The 16,978-nt window shown below is 38.1% G+C and overlaps 3 protein-coding genes and 1 long non-coding RNA gene across 4 annotated transcripts in view; 1 reads left to right on the plus strand and 3 right to left on the minus strand.

Annotated features, from left to right (window-relative positions):
- Nucleotides 1–16,978, minus strand: part of LOC134796819 (uncharacterized) — a 250,822-nt gene that overhangs the window by 33,439 nt on the left and 200,405 nt on the right. The window lies entirely within an intron of this gene.
- On the plus strand, nt 731–6,856 carry LOC134797174 (nonsense-mediated mRNA decay factor SMG9-like). Its single transcript, XM_063769429.1, has 8 exons — nt 731–847; nt 954–1,179; nt 1,519–1,653; nt 2,214–2,489; nt 3,199–3,415; nt 3,812–3,982; nt 4,743–4,903; nt 6,284–6,856. The coding sequence occupies exons 1-8, from the start codon at nt 812–814 to the stop codon at nt 6,484–6,486; spliced, it is 1,425 nt and encodes a 474-aa protein (XP_063625499.1). The 5' UTR covers nt 731–811; the 3' UTR covers nt 6,487–6,856.
- On the minus strand, nt 9,409–14,771 carry LOC134796768 (uncharacterized). The gene is made up of 5 exons (XM_063768985.1): nt 14,291–14,771; nt 13,508–13,650; nt 12,519–12,597; nt 11,130–11,216; nt 9,409–9,560 (listed from the first exon to the last, which is right to left on the minus strand). Exons 1-5 carry the CDS (start codon nt 14,588–14,590, stop codon nt 9,495–9,497), a joined length of 675 nt encoding a protein of 224 aa, XP_063625055.1. The 5' UTR covers nt 14,591–14,771; the 3' UTR covers nt 9,409–9,494.
- On the minus strand, nt 15,322–16,978 carry LOC134797175 (uncharacterized). Its single transcript, XM_063769430.1, has one exon. The coding sequence runs from the start codon at nt 16,717–16,719 to the stop codon at nt 15,334–15,336; it is 1,386 nt and encodes a 461-aa protein (XP_063625500.1). The 5' UTR covers nt 16,720–16,978; the 3' UTR covers nt 15,322–15,333.

Below are 16,978 nucleotides of genomic sequence, written 5' to 3' on the forward strand. Positions count from 1 at the left end.
GAGAACTCTTCAAGGCGAATAAATATAGTTGTCTCGGCGCATACTACGAATATGTAGCCTTTGGCGTCGAGACACTAGGTCCATGGGGTAGGGGGGCTCGGGGACTCCACAAGGTGCTCAGTAAATTCCTAAGGGAGGCCACAGGTGATCCTCGCGCAGGCAGCTTTCTCGCGCAAAGATTGGCCATAGCAATCCAGCGCGGGAACGCTGCCTGCGTGATGGGCACCCTACCAAGGGCGCAAAATTTTTAGCTTCAGTTATCTTAATTGTAGTTAATTTTAGTTTTATATTCATTTTAGAACACTTATTATTTATAATAAATGAGTTTTTGTATATACCAAGTATGAACTTAAGAAATTAATAAAGTTTGTAATAAACTCACAGGTGTTTTATTTTCTACGATAAAAAGTTTTGAATGAGTTTAGGACGGTTTTTATCGGTTTAGGAAGTCACTATTATCGATTTTTCGCAGCACTACTTTCTATCATGTCGGTTATTATCGTTTCGAGAACTCACTATTATCGATTTTTCACAGGACTGCTTTCTATAAACCATAGATAAATATATAGATAATATATTTCTTTATCTGTGCTATAAACAATTTTCTTTATGTTGGTATGAATAGATGCTCATCAGTCATACGTCAGTCAAGTCCTGTCAAAACGAACCGTTTGACAAAAACGTACTATGGAGTTCCGCCTCTTAGAACGTAGTGATTATATGCTCTTTGCGCATAGCCGAGGAAAACAAAAATCAAGAACGTGTAAAATAATTAAATTGTATGAGCTTTTTATCTTATTAAGTATGTAAAATGGCAGATAAAAAAAAGAAAATATTTCTTTCGAAGGTAAGATTATTTCATAGTTTTAAATAGTTACAATATACAATTGTTTACATGTTACATGTTGCAAATCATACTGCTTGTGAAGGCATACATTTTCTAATCTTTCCAGGAGTCTAGTGCTCCAAAAAGGCCAGTTATATTGAAATCAGACCGAGATACTACCAAAGATCCACCGAAAGAAAAAGAAAAGCCGCCAACCATCATTTTAAAGACTCGTGAACAAAGTGCACCAAAAGAAGAGAGACCGCTGAGCCCTAATGTTCAGGCTGCCGAAAATGAGGGGCCTCAACCCTCCAAAATTGCTCAAAATGAGAATAAGGAGAAGAAAATTATAGGTATTATATTTTTTTACTAATTTTGTAAGTACATAATTTCATGTCTAAGATTTCTGCTTCAAGTAGTATTTGAAATATATTTTATGAGTTGTCATTAGTCCAATACAACATATATGTACACATTTTCATCCAGAAACTCATTGAGTCTTTTCAATTGCAAATACAGCTATAAATTGCATCAATACAGTTTCATGAAAATTTTATTAGTATAATATCAGAGAGATACAATTTTATTATTTCCATAAACCCTTATAATAAAAACTCATACTTACAAATTGTAATGGTCTGATAAACTTTTGTAACTGTAAGTTCAATATGTTACTAATTTGCTAATTTCAGAACAGAAGCCAAGTGCACCACTAAAGTACATGACCGAACCTGTGAAGCTTTTGGATGAAAACTTAGAGTTCAACAGTGCGGCACTAGAATTCCTACATGACTCCAGCATTAATTACCTTGTTGTTGGAATAATTGGTAAGAAGACATTTCTGTCACTAAAATCTTGTCACATTGCTTTGCTCATTCTTTAGTAAAATTATTCTCAGTAATTTTTAAACAACAGTCCTTCATTTATTAATTAATAAATAATTAACTAATTAATAATTAATTAATAATAATTTTGAGTAGAAAAATCTCATTAGCCGGGTCCATACAAAGCGAGCACATGCACAAGGCAATTTCCTTGTGTGTATGCTCGCTCTGTGTGGATCCAGCTATTTACATTTACATAGTGAGTTTTTACAGTGAACATGAATATTCAATAATATTCATAGGGAATAATCTGTTCAAATAAAATATATACATACAACTTAAAACAAAATATATAGGTACTTCTCTAACAACCTAAACAGATGCATTATGAAGTATTTATAAATGTGTTTGAAGATTATTTTCTTCAAACTCACAAAAAGGACATATATGAGACAGCAATAAAATTAAGCCCTCCACTTAAGAGTAAAAATTGATACTTTTTAAAATTATTTTCATTGTTCCTTGTCAATAAAATAATATTTGTTATTTTTATTTCTCAACAGGTACTCAAGGTGTTGGTAAATCTATGATCCTTAACCTAATTGCCCAAAATAACCCAATACCAGATTTGTGTACACAAATCCTAAACTCTCATGAAATACCGACCACCCTCGCTTTTGATGGCAATGATGTCTCATCACTGGAAAATCAAATTGATGGCCTCCACTTTTATGAAACCCCTGAAACTAATGGGACTAATGGGAAGGTGGAAAATAGTTTCTTCAAATTTAAAATGCAAGATATTGACCAGATTGAAAGAGGAGTACACTGCACAAAAGGTAAGGTTTTAAATAAGTCTAGAGAAAGAGTTCTCAACACATTCGCCTGAATCCCTGAGGCAGGCTAGCTAAATGGCAAGACCTGAATGGTATCCTAATCATTAAAGAACCATAATGTCTCCACAAGAATTAAAAATTGCATAGAAATTCTTTTATACACCAAGGGGGGAAAAATAGAGACTTTGCGCTGGAGGGTGTGCCACCTTATGACCTACATCAAAAACTTAAACTTGACAGTGATATTTCACAATGCCCCCTATAGTCACGCACGCTCCCTTGCGTGTAAGAGGGTTAGCCGTTAGCTATCTATAGTTCTATAACTCTCGCGTCAATGATGGTCCCTATGACAATTCCTTCAACCCTCTTTTGATTGGGCTTTATTGGAGAAATATTTTTTACCGTATTTATATTTCTTAATTATACAATTTCTAAATAAATTAATGTGCTAAACTTCACAATAAAAAGTCTACAAAAAATTTACGTGACAACTATTCCATGTTATAAAATGAACAGTCATGACGACCGTCATTCGCCACGAGTGTATGCAGCTCCGTAGATCGTAAACTTAGCCTTACATTAACACATTCCGCCAATAAATATAGGGCTTCTGTCTCTTTCTCCAATTCACGCATGAACCCTATAAAATTTTGGAACTGTTAGAGGTCCTTGACTTTAACAATGAACTAATTAATATACCAATGCATTTCAGGAGTAGACATGTATGTGACGACAGACCGCGTGATACTCCTCGACTGCCAGGCGCTATGGTCACCCTCACTAATAGAGGAGACTAACATCAACCCGATAACAGCCAGGAGCGGGAATGTGGTCACAGTGGACTGTCTCCAAGTTGCATCATTCCTAATGGCGATTTGCCATGTTCTTGTAGCCGTGCAGGACTGGTTTACGGACTACAATTTTATTAGGTAGGCAATATCCATTCCAATTTGAGATTGTCACAATTCAACTAATTATTTTGTATAGAAATTAAGGAATTTCTTTGCCTAAAAGCAAGTTGTACTCTTTCAAATGTCTTACAATATTTGAGTTCTACGCTCTGCTTTATTTATGAGGTATATTTTTTCTATGTATCCTTCATTGCACTATAGTCTATTTAATATATGTACCTAATTCTTAAAATAACTTGTTAACATTTAACAAAAAAAAAAAGAGCCAAATGACAAAAACGCAAGGTAAGGGTTTATGTTTATAGTTTTTCGAGATCCCTATGGAATAAACTATAATTCAGTTTGTACATTTTTACTCTATCTATATTCTAAATCTTCTGCCCGCCTATACCTCATTACCCTGGTCTATTCTAGATATCTCCAAACAGCCGAGATGTTAAAACCGTCCCTATCGGCTTCAAGCTCCGCCAGCTCCGAAGAGGCGTCATCCGGCGAGAGCCACCCCCATTTACTACTTCTACACAACCGCTGTCAACTTGAGGACTACACCCCGGAGGCGGTTAAGACTATGCAGGATTTATACAGGTACTGGCCTATCACTTATCTACGCTTTTCCTAGGGCCACTTGCACCATTCACTAACCGGGTTAACCTGTTAAACCTGGATTTACCATGGTTACTGGTACAATTTGACACTGGGCTAACGGTTTAACCGGTTATCCCCGGGTTAGTGGGATGGCGCAAGTGGCGCTTGGACAGTTAAGTACCTAGGTAGTAAGAAGTTATTATGGTTGGCCATGGCGTGTTTGGTTGCGTCCAACTGAGCCGCCCACAATACAAAATAAATGGCAGTAAATTTTGAAAAACATAGTGTATTAATGATTTAAATTGGAAAGGTTAAAGGTCTTTTTACTGGCCTTTAGGCGGGTAGAGTTATGCTCTTTTAGTTAATGGATTAAATGCAAACATAGCATAGCGTCATCTACAATATTGCTGAGTGACACATTTTCTATGGATTGTCTTAGTATATTTTCTTGTTCCTGATTTATCTTAAGTTAAGTTTCTTAGATGAAGATGGCGGTGCATTTTTATTTTAAGTTTATTAGCTGAATTACCGTGTCAAATTAAGTTGCCTGAGTATGACACAATCAGGTAATATGTTAAAATGGTTACTTCCCGATTCGCCGGATTCTTGTTTCGTCAGATTCTCGTACCTATATTCGGATTGAGACGTACTAAAGTAAATCCGGCGTGTCAGGAATCCGACGAAACAATAATCTGACGAGTCGAGAACTAACCGTTAAAATGTATTGCGTATCCTATAATTTAATTCCTCTTTACTCCAGGAAAGTGTTCCAAAAGTCGAGCCTGCAGCTAAACTCGGGCATGTACATGTACAGCGACTCCAACCGCAACGGTCTGAGCGCGGACTGCCAGGGCTGCAGCCTGGACACCTGCGGACCGCCGCTCAATCTGTTCCTGTTGCCGGAGATCTACGATGATTTCGGTAAGGATACTTAACTTATGGTCTCACTATGGATGACAAAAGTCGAGCCTGCAGCTAAACTCGGGCATGTACATGTACAGCGACTCCAACCGCAACGGTCTGAGCGCGGACTGCCAGGGCTGCAGCCTGGACACCTGCGGACCGCCGCTCAACCTGTTCCTGTTGCCGGAGATCTACGATGATTTCCGTAAGGATACTTAACTTATGGTCTTACTATGGATGATAAAAGTCGAGGAGCCAAAAATGCCGTTGTACGGAAGTTCAATAAATACTATTTTTTAGCATTCCGTACCCAAAGGGTAAAAACGGGACCCTATTACTAAGACTCCAATGTCCGTCTGTCTGTCACCAGACTGTATCTCATGAACCGTGATAGCTAGACAGTTGAAAATTTCACAGATGACGTATTTCTGTTGCCGCTATAACAATAATACTTAAAACAGAATAAAATAAATATTTAAGTGGGGCTCCCATAAAATAAACGTGTTTTTTTGCCGTTTTTTGCGTAATGGTACGGTACGGAACCCTTCGTGCGCGAGTCCGACTCTCATTTGGCCGTTTTTTTTTAACCTCGGGCCATTGTTATGCCATAATATTTTCAATTGACTACCCTAAGGAACAAAAAGGAACACACACATTGATGCGTATATGATGTAAATACGCATAAATGTGTGTGTAAGTATATGTGTATATAGCGTGACCGCTGGCCACAGAATTAATAATAGTACTACCGTACAGAAAGGAAACTTTCTACAAAACCGAAGTTTGACAGCGGTTCAGGGACGAATCATGCTGTCCCTTTCTAATATGACTATCCCTTTCGGCTATTTAGGGTTGTCATTATTCAAGTAATTAATGAATTATCTTATCTGTGGTTGAGCACGCAAAGTGACGTCAAGTTGTGCCAACCCTAATAATTGCTCGGAGCAATGCTGAGCCGAAAGGAGCCGAGGCCGAGATTGCCCGAACGCTCTAGTTTCCTACCCCTGGCAGGCGTGGCTCACTCCGCGATTTCGGCGCTTTGCAACAGGTAGCTACAAGTACATCCGTTCCACACCAAATTTTGGTAGCTAGCCATAAGCCACACAGCCGACAGCCGATTCAACGGAGCCACGCCGTTTTGTCGCATAAATAGTGTTTAGTTTTTAAGTTTATAATATATATATATATGTATGTTAGTCTGTAAGGTATTTGTAATATGGGCCTTGTTGCCTGATTTAAATTTTAAATAAATTAAATAAATAAATAAGCCGCGCGTGGCGCTGTCGCCACCTAGCGGCCATATCTGTTCTGATCGTAACAGACGCGTTTTGTTAGAGAGTGAGTCTTCTGTACCTAGTACTATTATTTATTCTGTGCCCCTGGTATCACTTGCTTCAGATAACCAAGAGATCTACCGCGGCCACCCGACCTTCGAGGAGCTGGCGAAGCGGCTCCGTTGGATGGTGCTCGGCGTCAACCGGCACCCCATCACCAACGTGCCGAACCTGTCCGAACGTGCCTGGTTCCAGTACTGCGCTAAAGCCTGGGAGACCATCAGGAAATGCACCTTCTTCATGGAGTATGAGAGGTTCCTACCGTGACTTTTAAGTGCAAACCAGGGATGTTGCGAATATTCACCCGCATCCGCAAATGCGGAACTTCTGTATTTAACATCCGCATCCGCATCAAATCAATGCGGAGCTTATGCGGATGCGGATGGCGAATAAGTTAGCGGCGGCGTATGTCCTAGGTAATTTCGACATTACCTACCTATAACGAAATCGTTTAGATCCAGAAAAGTCGGCCAAGCTACTGTTTATTAATTATATTATAACACATCTATATTCTTGCTCAAATACTAAATGTTTCGTTTTTTTAAATAAAAATTACCGAAAATGTAATATTTGACGTTTTTAAGTACCTAATCTTGACATCCGCATCCGCGGATGTGTGCCTTTAAATATCCGCATCCGCGGATGTCAAAAAATCTGCATCCGCGACATCCCTGTTGCAACCTGGTTGTTCTCATTTGTTATATTCATTGCTGTACCAGCCAGGGTTATATGCCCTTGTTACCTAGGCAATAGAGTTCAAGTGAGTGTAGCTGCCTCGCTAAGAGAAGGGATATACACAATGGCCAAAATGATGCAGCGTAAACTCTTAATTAGGGGTCACAAAACCGTGCGTATTTTAGAAAACCGGTTTTTCGGTTTTCGTGAAACTGCAAAACCGGGTTTCCGGTTTTTTCGGTGATTTCGATTTTACGTATAGTAAGTAATTTTAGGATCAATGCTTTGATATTAAGTCTTCCACGACATTTCTATTTACTTTATCTTAACCAAGACCATATATCAATAAATCAATCCAAATCCATCAATAAACTTTTTAACTAAGTCAGCAATTCTAAAATGGAATGCCTAAGCAATCTATTATATGACCACGGTGTTGACATAGTCCTCCTTCTGGAAATACACCGCTGATGATGCCCAACTCGCTAAACGAGGTAAAATACCGGGATTTGATTTGGTAGCGGCATCATTACCATAAACAATATAGAACTTAGACATACGGCCGGTCTTCTCTTACTGCCCTGGTCAACGTGATTTCAAATAACATCGATGGCAACAACATCGCCACCACGATTATTCAAATCGGCGAAACGCGGATATGCAATATATATAAGCCTCCACGTAGCTGCTGGCTTACTCCACGCTGCTGGCTTTTCCTTACTTTACATTTGAGACTTGAATAGCCACCATACTAGCTGGGGATATAGGAACTCTGACGCCTACGAGGAGGCGATCATGGACTGGGCAGATAGGAACAACACTGTCTTAGTTCTAACAAAGGCAAAGGAACGTTCAAATCAGCTCGATGGAGAAGTGACCACAACCAGGACCTAGTCTTCACAACAAGAGCAATAGACGGTACCCCAGTGACCGCCGAGCTCTACGTGCTAGCGGATTTTCCACACTCTCAACACCGCCTAGTATTAGTTGTCATAGGTCTGAAAATACCGATGGTTGAGTCGTATCCTGCCTAACACCACATCGCGGAAGTTTGCTTATGCTGATGAGCTGCCCCTTGTGACACAAAATGCAGCTTGGAAATGGAACACAATAGCCTGGAAAAGGACCTGGATCTATTAGATGACTATTTCTCTCAGTGGCGTATGTGTCCCAGCACTTCCAAGGCCTAGGTGTTCTGCTTTCACCAGTGCAACAAACTAGCCAACAAGGAGCTGAGAGTAAAATTCAGGCGCAATCTTCTCCGACACAACTTCCTTCCTAAATATCTCCGAAGCATCCTGGATTGCAGCCTTAACTTCAAGGAGCACCTAAGCAGCCTATCTGAAAAACTGGGCAAATAGATATAACGTTGGAGACTAAAAAGCTGTTCATTTATTCAATTAGTGCGTATAATGTATTGTTTTTTTTTTTAATTTGCTCTTCAAAATAATTAAACTATGTTTATGAAACTATAAAATCGAAATACTCGAAAAAGCCGGTTTTATTAAAGTGAAAACCCGGTTTTGGCAATTGGCTGTAAACCCGGTTTTTTCGATTTCGGTGAAACCGGGTTTGTGACGCCTACTCTTAATGTTAGAGTGAGATGAGAGGATCGACGACGAATTAACATGATAGTAACTATCATGTGTTAACAGCGGGCATCGGGCGTTCTAAATATGAGAATTCTTCCCAAAAGAACATCAAGTTCAGGTAACAACTTTATATTTTATGTAAGTCTATATACATTTATTGAATAAATACATATTTAACTAAAAAAGTATTCTTTATTATTCTATATTTCAATTTGTATTGCATTAAGTTCGTTCGATAGAAATCAACCCGATAATTTGACATTTCGGTCTTGGTCCACCTTAGAGCTTAGCTATCTGAAGTCCAATTGCATATATAAAAAAATTTCAAACCCGGGTATTGGACACGGGTTAAAGTCGGATTTCACTTAATTAGCTAGCTGTTCTTAAAAGTTTGTTAACCCCTGGACAAAGTCGATTTCAGTCAGATAATCACCAAATACACATATTATATTATTTATTTACTAATTTAATTTAATTTCAACGAAATCGAACGTAAAAATGATACATATAAGAATAATATTTATTTGAAAAGAACCTTGTTAGCAAATATCAATAGGTATCCTGTGGCCCCACACTAGGCTAAGCCTGTGACGTGGCAGCCGACTTCGCAATTCGAAGGCTAAAGGTTAAGAAAAACTAAAAGTAATCTAATAGGTGATGTAATAGGTAGTTAAGGAAATTATGAAATTGAAAGAAAGAAAAAAGGAATGAAAAAGGGTGATCATATACCTAAGTACTTTACAGCTGAGCTAGCACATGATTGGCGCGACAGTATCTGGCGGCGAGATAGACTACCCATCTTTTTCTAACTACTATGTTAATTAAAGAGGGACGGGTAGTTTATCTCGCCGCTAGATACTGTCGCGCTCATAAGATGTTAACATAACAGTATGTAAAGGGATATTAATAACACACGTGTAGGTAGAGTAGTATTGTTTTATTTATGACAGCTTCTTGTAAAACGACGATCTCCCTAGATAACGCATTACGCAGGTAACTTTAATATTCCTACACGGTAGTGGTTCTCGTCGAATTCTCTGCGTTAGTCATGCTGAGTAGCGTCTTACAGGCAATCTGGAAAATACGAAATTTTAAAACGGGGGTATGATCTCGTATAGGGACCGTGCGCGTTGGAGGGCCTACAATCTTGTGGCCTGAAACGGAAACATATGTGCACATGTACATTGCCAATGCAAGTGCTACCATTTCATTTCATTTATTCATGCTAAATAACATAAGTATAAAAAATATACACGTCATATTATTAAACCCGGGTGGGGCATAGCAGAAAACTTATTGTCTAGAACTTAAAAACTAAATTATCCTAATTACAATAAATAACAATAAATACAAATCTTATGCGCACTAAACATCTTTGTACCTGAAATACTCCTCTATATGATAGTAACATTTGTCTACAAAGTTATTTCTTAATTGTTTAAAAAATACTGTGTTGTTCTTTTCCCCTTTTAAGGTGTCACTCAATTTATTATAAATTTTAATTGTCATAGCGTGTGGACTTGTGCTGTGTAATTTCATTGTACATGCTGACACTGTAACTAGATTATTTTTGAATCTAGATTCGTAACGGCGGGTCTGATCTAGAATAGAAGTGTATAGTTGCGGGTTTTTCCTGACAAATTTACACACCTCATAAATGTATAAGTATGGAAACTAGTGTTAACATATCATATTTTCTAAAGTAAGGAATACAGCTCTCTGGGATTTTTATATTGGCGAGTATGCGTACACACTTTTTTTGAAAGATGAAAATATCTTCGACGTCTGTACTATTTCCCCATAGTATGATGCCGTAAGTAAGCCATGAGTATGCGTAAGAGTAGTAAGATGTAATCGCGGAGTTAAAATCTGTAGATCTCTTAACTTCCCTCAATGCGTACACGAAAGATGATAATTTTGATTTTGATTTCCACCATCTACCTTCCTTGTGCATATTAGTAGGTTCTGCCATCTTGTGGGCTACATCGGAAGCATAAACGTCACATTTACGCCTCGCGCCAAAAATCTGACGGCTCCTATGCTGCCCCCTATAGTTCATGCACGCCCCCTATAATCCACCGTCTGGTCTGCACCGACTTGGCAGTGCCAAAGCATGACTGGCCATACTTGACGTAGCACTGGGCGTGCAGACTTATCGTAGACGGGCGGACTCTTAGATTTAGGTAAATGCTAATGTGTTATATGCCTCATTCGCATCAATTCGGAACTAATTGTTCGAATTAAAAACGCCATTTTAACCCATCCATGTTTAAGGCGCAATTTGTGTTAGTTGGCCCCTTCATCATCATCATCATCATAACTTAAGAGCTTAGCTCTTGTCGGTGGAATAATCGCCAATCATTTATTTCTTGTGCCAGTCTTTTAATTTACACATACGACGCATTATTTTTTATTTGGCTGAGAAAAATGATTCTAGGTCTTCTTCTCTTTTGTATTTTTTTTTATCCTGCCTTCCAGACTTTTTCGTTTTAATTTGATTTAAAGCGTTAATTTGTATAAAATAATGCAAAAAATATCTCTATCGCAAAATATTTTTCAAACTCTTTGTAACTCAAAATATTACTTTAGGCCTTGGCCTTAAATATGGATGCCCTTGGGCGCTTGTAAAGTTTTTCTACTGACCTGTATTAAAGGAATGTTCCAGGTGGAAATATCTAATTTACTGTGATCCGGTTGTAAACATGCATTCCTTGAGTAGAATATTAATTTCTGTAATTTAAGAATAGTTTTGTAACACGAATTCGCCGGTTTAGATATACTGGGTCAAGCAGATCTTGTCAGTAGAAAAAGGCGGCAAATTTGAAAAATGTAGGAGCGAAACGATATCGTCCCGTAGAAAATTTGAATTTCGCGCCTTTTTCTACTGACAAGATCTGCTTGACCCAGTATAGTCCCTAATAAATAAGTAAAAAACAAAGCATTAAATTTAATCTACAATATACATTGTGCATTAAAACTTATGTATAAAATAAAACTAGAAACGAATACTAAATAAAATTATTGAAGTATTAGAATTAAAAAAAATGGTTTTCTTGCTGACTACAAGATACAGACAAAAACAAATGTATTAAACATATGTTAGGTATGAATGAAACATAACTAAAGCCTGACTAGAAATGTATGATCATGCGCCATGTTGCGGAATTTCATTGGAACTAATTTCTTACACTGGCAATCATTTTAATGATAGGTTGTTACTGTTGTCAGTGTCATTGTGGCGGTTTACTTGAATAATATACTTAAGTGTTGAATATTAAATAATAAATGACAAAAAATGGCCAAAACTATACATAATCAAGAGCGAAACATTGTAAATAATGTAAATAATAATCTGCTGGAAAAGAACCGTTCGGGAAATTAAACTATTTCGCTACGAAACATTTCCAAATTAACATCAGAGCTGACAGGTAAACAAATCAAAATGTCATTATAGTCTGGTTATTGTAGTGTTATGTTATAAAAGCGAGGAAATACCTAAGTACAGTAACAAAGATGTGTTTGAAAAATATTTACTATGGGCAAAGACATACATAACAAACATTTTTATTTTTAGTTTTAATCTTGTGTCGATAGATGGCAATAAATTTACAGTGACTACAAAATTTACTATGACAATAACTCTCTAATCTCTCTATACACTCTATTTTCTTTGCTATGGGCTTTGGAGACGATCAATTTTGTGCATTGACAATGTAGCAGACCCTATGTAAGGGGTAATTTTGACCTTTGTGTGACGCGTAAGAAAATACATGAATTTTATACGGTAAAAACCCAACAATAAAAAAATGTGAACACCGAATATTTGGATTCTGATTATGATTAGAGTGAATAAAAGTATGTAAGTCTAAAATAACGAGTTGCCAATCCACATTGTTCAGACTATACTGAACTGTTGCCATATAAATGAGAATAATAGCGCCCTCTTGACAATGATCATATATTCCTGCTCAGGCTTTACATTGGTGCATTTGGTGCTACACATTCATTTTGTTAATTATGAAAACTACTTACAATTGTGCTCGGGTCCGATAAATCCTTAATTTCTAACCGGTCGTCACTTTCAGCGCAAACCAAAAACACTAATGTTTGCCTAAAAAACATGAATAAATAAAGTTAGTAAAGACAGAGATAAGGCTAGTCTAAAGTTAGGCCTTACCCCAACGCACCTTATAACAAATATAAAACCGGCCAAGAGCATGTCGCGTCATGCTAAGTTCCGTAGTTGCCGTAGTTAGTAAAGTACCTACTTATATGTATACTTATGTCCCTTTTCGAAGAAGTACATAGTTTCATTAGTCTTTATTAAGCTATACTTTCAAGTTTTTTTCTATATTTTTTGAGTTTTAAAAGTTAGAGGGTGGATGATACATTTTTTCCGTGTTTCGAAAATATTCCTTTTTACAAGCTTTTATTTACTTTCACCTGACCGTTGTCTGTAATCAAATTTTGCAAGTTAAATTTGATCCACTTCCCGGTTTCCGATTGAGCTGAAATTTTGCATACATACGTAAGTCGGGTGACAATGCAATATTATGGTGTCATCGAGCTGATCTGATGATGGAGACCGGAGGTGGCCATAGGAAGTATGTGATAAAACAACGAAACCTAATTGTGTTTGGGGCTTGGGGTTTTTAGAATTGTCTCGATGAGCATTAGTTGCCTGTGGAAAGAAAAGTACAGTCAGCGATAAAAGCTTGTACCAAAAATGAAATTTTTGCCAAAAACTTATTATCAAAATATGGTTGCTGATTTTGAAATACCTATCCAACCACTCCCCATAAAACAGGGATGAAACGAAAAAAAATCATCCCCACTTTGCGTGTAACAGCGCGGACGGACAGACGGACGAACGGACAGACAGACGAACAGAGTAATTAAGACTACTTATCTAAGAAGGTGTGCTCTAGCTAGTTAATCAAGTAATTACTTATAGAAACAGTAATTTCTACGGCAAATAATATACAATAAAGCAAATTTTAAACTATTCTAGATTTACTTACGATGGTGGATTAAGGTATTTAATGTAACTTCCGTCCTCGGCAAACTCTGAATAATTTGAGCTCCCAATATATTCGTAACCTTCCTGAAGTTTTGTCAGAGTATCTGGAAGGGTATTGTTCCAAGAGCTGTATTGCCAACACAACTGAAAATAGGTATAATTTTGATACTTACCGACATAAGCTTAATACATATTTCACACAACAACGCATAGTAAATTGTGTCAAAATTTATATTCACGGCGAGGGCGTACATTAAATTCTGAACGAAACCACAAAATAAATAATAGTACTAGGTACAGAAGAGTCACTCTCTAACAAAACGCGTCTGTTACGATCAGCACAGATATGGCCGCTAGGTGGCGACAGCGCCACGCGCGGCTTATGGCTTTCCCCAAAATTGGTGTGGAACGGATGTACTTTTAGCTACCCGTAGCAAAGCGACGAAATCGCGGAGTGAGCCACGCCAAGGATTCTACATTAAATTCCGAAAGTACTGAAGTTTTCTAAAATAATATCATTTCAAAAATTAGGCCCAAGATGATTATTGTATACAGCCACACTTATCCCGCAGCCATACTTACCCATATTAGCCTTACTTACCTATATGTATGAGTAAGTAAATGTTCTCTATTGCACCACAAATCACATTCAAAAATAGATTTATAATGTAAATTAAGGTAGCAACTGCTGGCTGTGTAATCGGTCGGTAATTAACTAAGTATGTAGGTACTAAACATTAGTAGAATTGATTTAAAAAGACAGTAAATAAAAGACCAAACTTACCGCCGAAGGTTTGTCACAAGGGTTCCAAGTAGGAGAATTCTTTGTATCCATCATTATATCATGACAAGGATGATAGTAAAAAGTGGTAAGCCTTGCTTCACCTCGTGACAGTGGCTCATAAGATGTCAAAGATTTAAAGGCAATATTCTTAGCAGATGGAGTGAAGTCAATATACGTGCCGTTAGGAAACTCACATCTGCATGGAGTTTTCTTTGCACACACATCCTTACAATAAATTGACGGGAACACACAAAGTAAAGTAATCAATACTAAGCGTCGAAAGTAAACAGATTCATCCATATTGGATGATTAGGTATTGAAAATCTAGAGCCGGGTGAAAGACAGTTGGCCGTTGGTAAGTGTGCTGTTAAAGTAACCGTAACAGAATAACTGGAGAAAAGTTCTTGCGAATTTGCCAGTATTTTGTTATTGTGAACTGATATTGATAACACTAACCTCAGACCTATGTCTCAAGGTTGTGTATTCAAACTCAAACCTGATAAATACCTCCTCAATTACGATTACGAACCTCACTATGTTTAAAAAAATACCAATTACAACGCAATAAGCAAAATATCATTCCGAAGTCATTTGTTTTGATGAAACTGAATCAACATATCTTAACCTAAATATTGCTTAGGTACTTGATTATAGCTTAAGAACCATTCAGAATGTATCGTTTGAGATAAGTAGCGTGTTTAAGCTTAAAATGATAACGATGATTTATAAATAAGAATTTAATGCAGTCTAAGCGTTACATTGTTACATATGCCTATATTGGACCCAATACATTTTATAATATAAATGCATGTGTGTGTTACCACAGAATAAATAATAGTACTAGGTACAGAAGACTCACTCTCTAACAAAACGCGTCTGTTACGATCAGGACAGGTATGGCCGCTAGGTGGCGACAGCGCCACGCGCGGTTTATGGCTAGCCACCAAAATTGGTGTGGAACAGATGTACCTTTTAGCTACCTGTAGCAAAGCGACGAAATCGCGGAGTGAGCCACGCCTGGTGTTACCTAATTTAGTGCGTTTTCACTGATACACGCTAGATATAAGTGGTTTTCTTCTCTGTTCCGGTGGTTTGTTGTAAGCGTGTTGGTATACACTGGCTAGTCTCCAATGCTCAGGGTACCCTGTTGCATTAGCGTCGCGCCAAATACTGAACGGAGGAGCGAGTGTAGGAATCGTGTAAGATTTCTTTGTGTACGGATGGCGCATTTTTGGGATCTTTATGCCCTTTGAATCGTGAGACGTGCTTCCACTCTGTACAGAATTTGGGTTGCCAGCTTTGAAGGCAAACTTATAGTCCTCTTTCTGCTTTATGTCGTGCGGAATTTTCGTCCCATTGCAAGATATGCAGTGCTTATGCTTTCCGTTACCGTTAGGCATATTGCTATCTTTTGTGGAGCGCCTTGAGAGCATTGAATCATCCGGTGTGCTCTGTTTCAGTTTACCTTGGGCCAGAGGAGTCTTTTCATACGATTCTAAGCTATTACGATTTCGATTAACGTCGTATTGTTTATTTTTCTTTTTATCTACGTCATTGTCATTCCAAGCTTCTTTAACCTGCCGTATTTTCTCTTGGCCGTTGTTATCGTGGCTAGATTTTCGACTGACATCGCTTGGAGTCCCACACCCATGAATACCGTCGCACGGAGGTTTGGATGGCGTGGGAGGGCAATTTCTCCTGCTAGAAGAATTGGACCTAATTTCTCTTTCATGGCCGTTATGTTGCGGACAGTACTGCACTTCACAGGAATCCTTTCTCTTAGATTTCGTCATATCTTTTTCAAAATATGGCACCGGGTGACGACCGATATCCTGAACGAATCGGTTTTCATTAAAAATGGGATTTGAGTGGCCGCTTTTAATCGGTTCCTCGGGCACTTCTTTTGGCGTATGTACCATTGTAAAAACAGCTGGCGCTTTTGAACCGTTTGAACCGTCTATGTGTTTTGTAGGTTTTGGCTCTCTCTTAGGATCGTCGGGTCTAAAGTCCCAGCAAATGGCGAGATCCATGAGAGACATCGGTTTTTTAGACTGTGATCCTAAGTCGGGAGCAGATGTAAAAGGTCTTTGTTTCGCTTCATCCTTGTCGGAATCAGTTTTCTTTGGATCGGACGTCTTAGGTCTATGAACGCACATTTTAGTACAACATGTAGGTCCAGAGGCGCCGTATCCTTTCCATCCTATAGCGTAAGGTTTAACTATTATGTCAGAATCTCTATGCTCCCCGATTTTGGTCATGTTGCGATAGCCTAACGTGTCAGGCAGAGGCTGGTGCTCTAAATTGCCAACGTGCATTTTTCTAGCGAAATGAAAGTTTTGAGATACGTTAACAGCGGGTAGTTTTGGAGTTTCACTCTTAACTTTAAATTTCATAGTCTCAACATCTTTAGCATTTTTAGCAACGTTCATCCAGAATTTTTCTGTTTTGTCTTGTTGCGGCCCGTGGATTTGTTCAACGGCCTCTTTAACTAAAAGATCGTAGTTATCGTGTCTTTTTTCGGGATCTGTTAATGCTCCAGGCACATAAGGCCCGTGGCCATCTGCATCAACTGGTTCTAATGTCTTATTCAGATCCAGAGGATCATCGTCATTTCTTTTATCCTCGTCATGACCAGTGTCTTGGTTTTCTGGCTGTACAGTTTCAGTATAGTTATCGTTAATATCCTTT

The sequence above is a fragment of the Cydia splendana genome, chromosome 14 (genome assembly GCF_910591565.1).
Source record: "Cydia splendana chromosome 14, ilCydSple1.2, whole genome shotgun sequence".
In the NCBI taxonomy this organism is placed as follows: Eukaryota; Metazoa; Arthropoda; class Insecta; order Lepidoptera; family Tortricidae; genus Cydia; species Cydia splendana.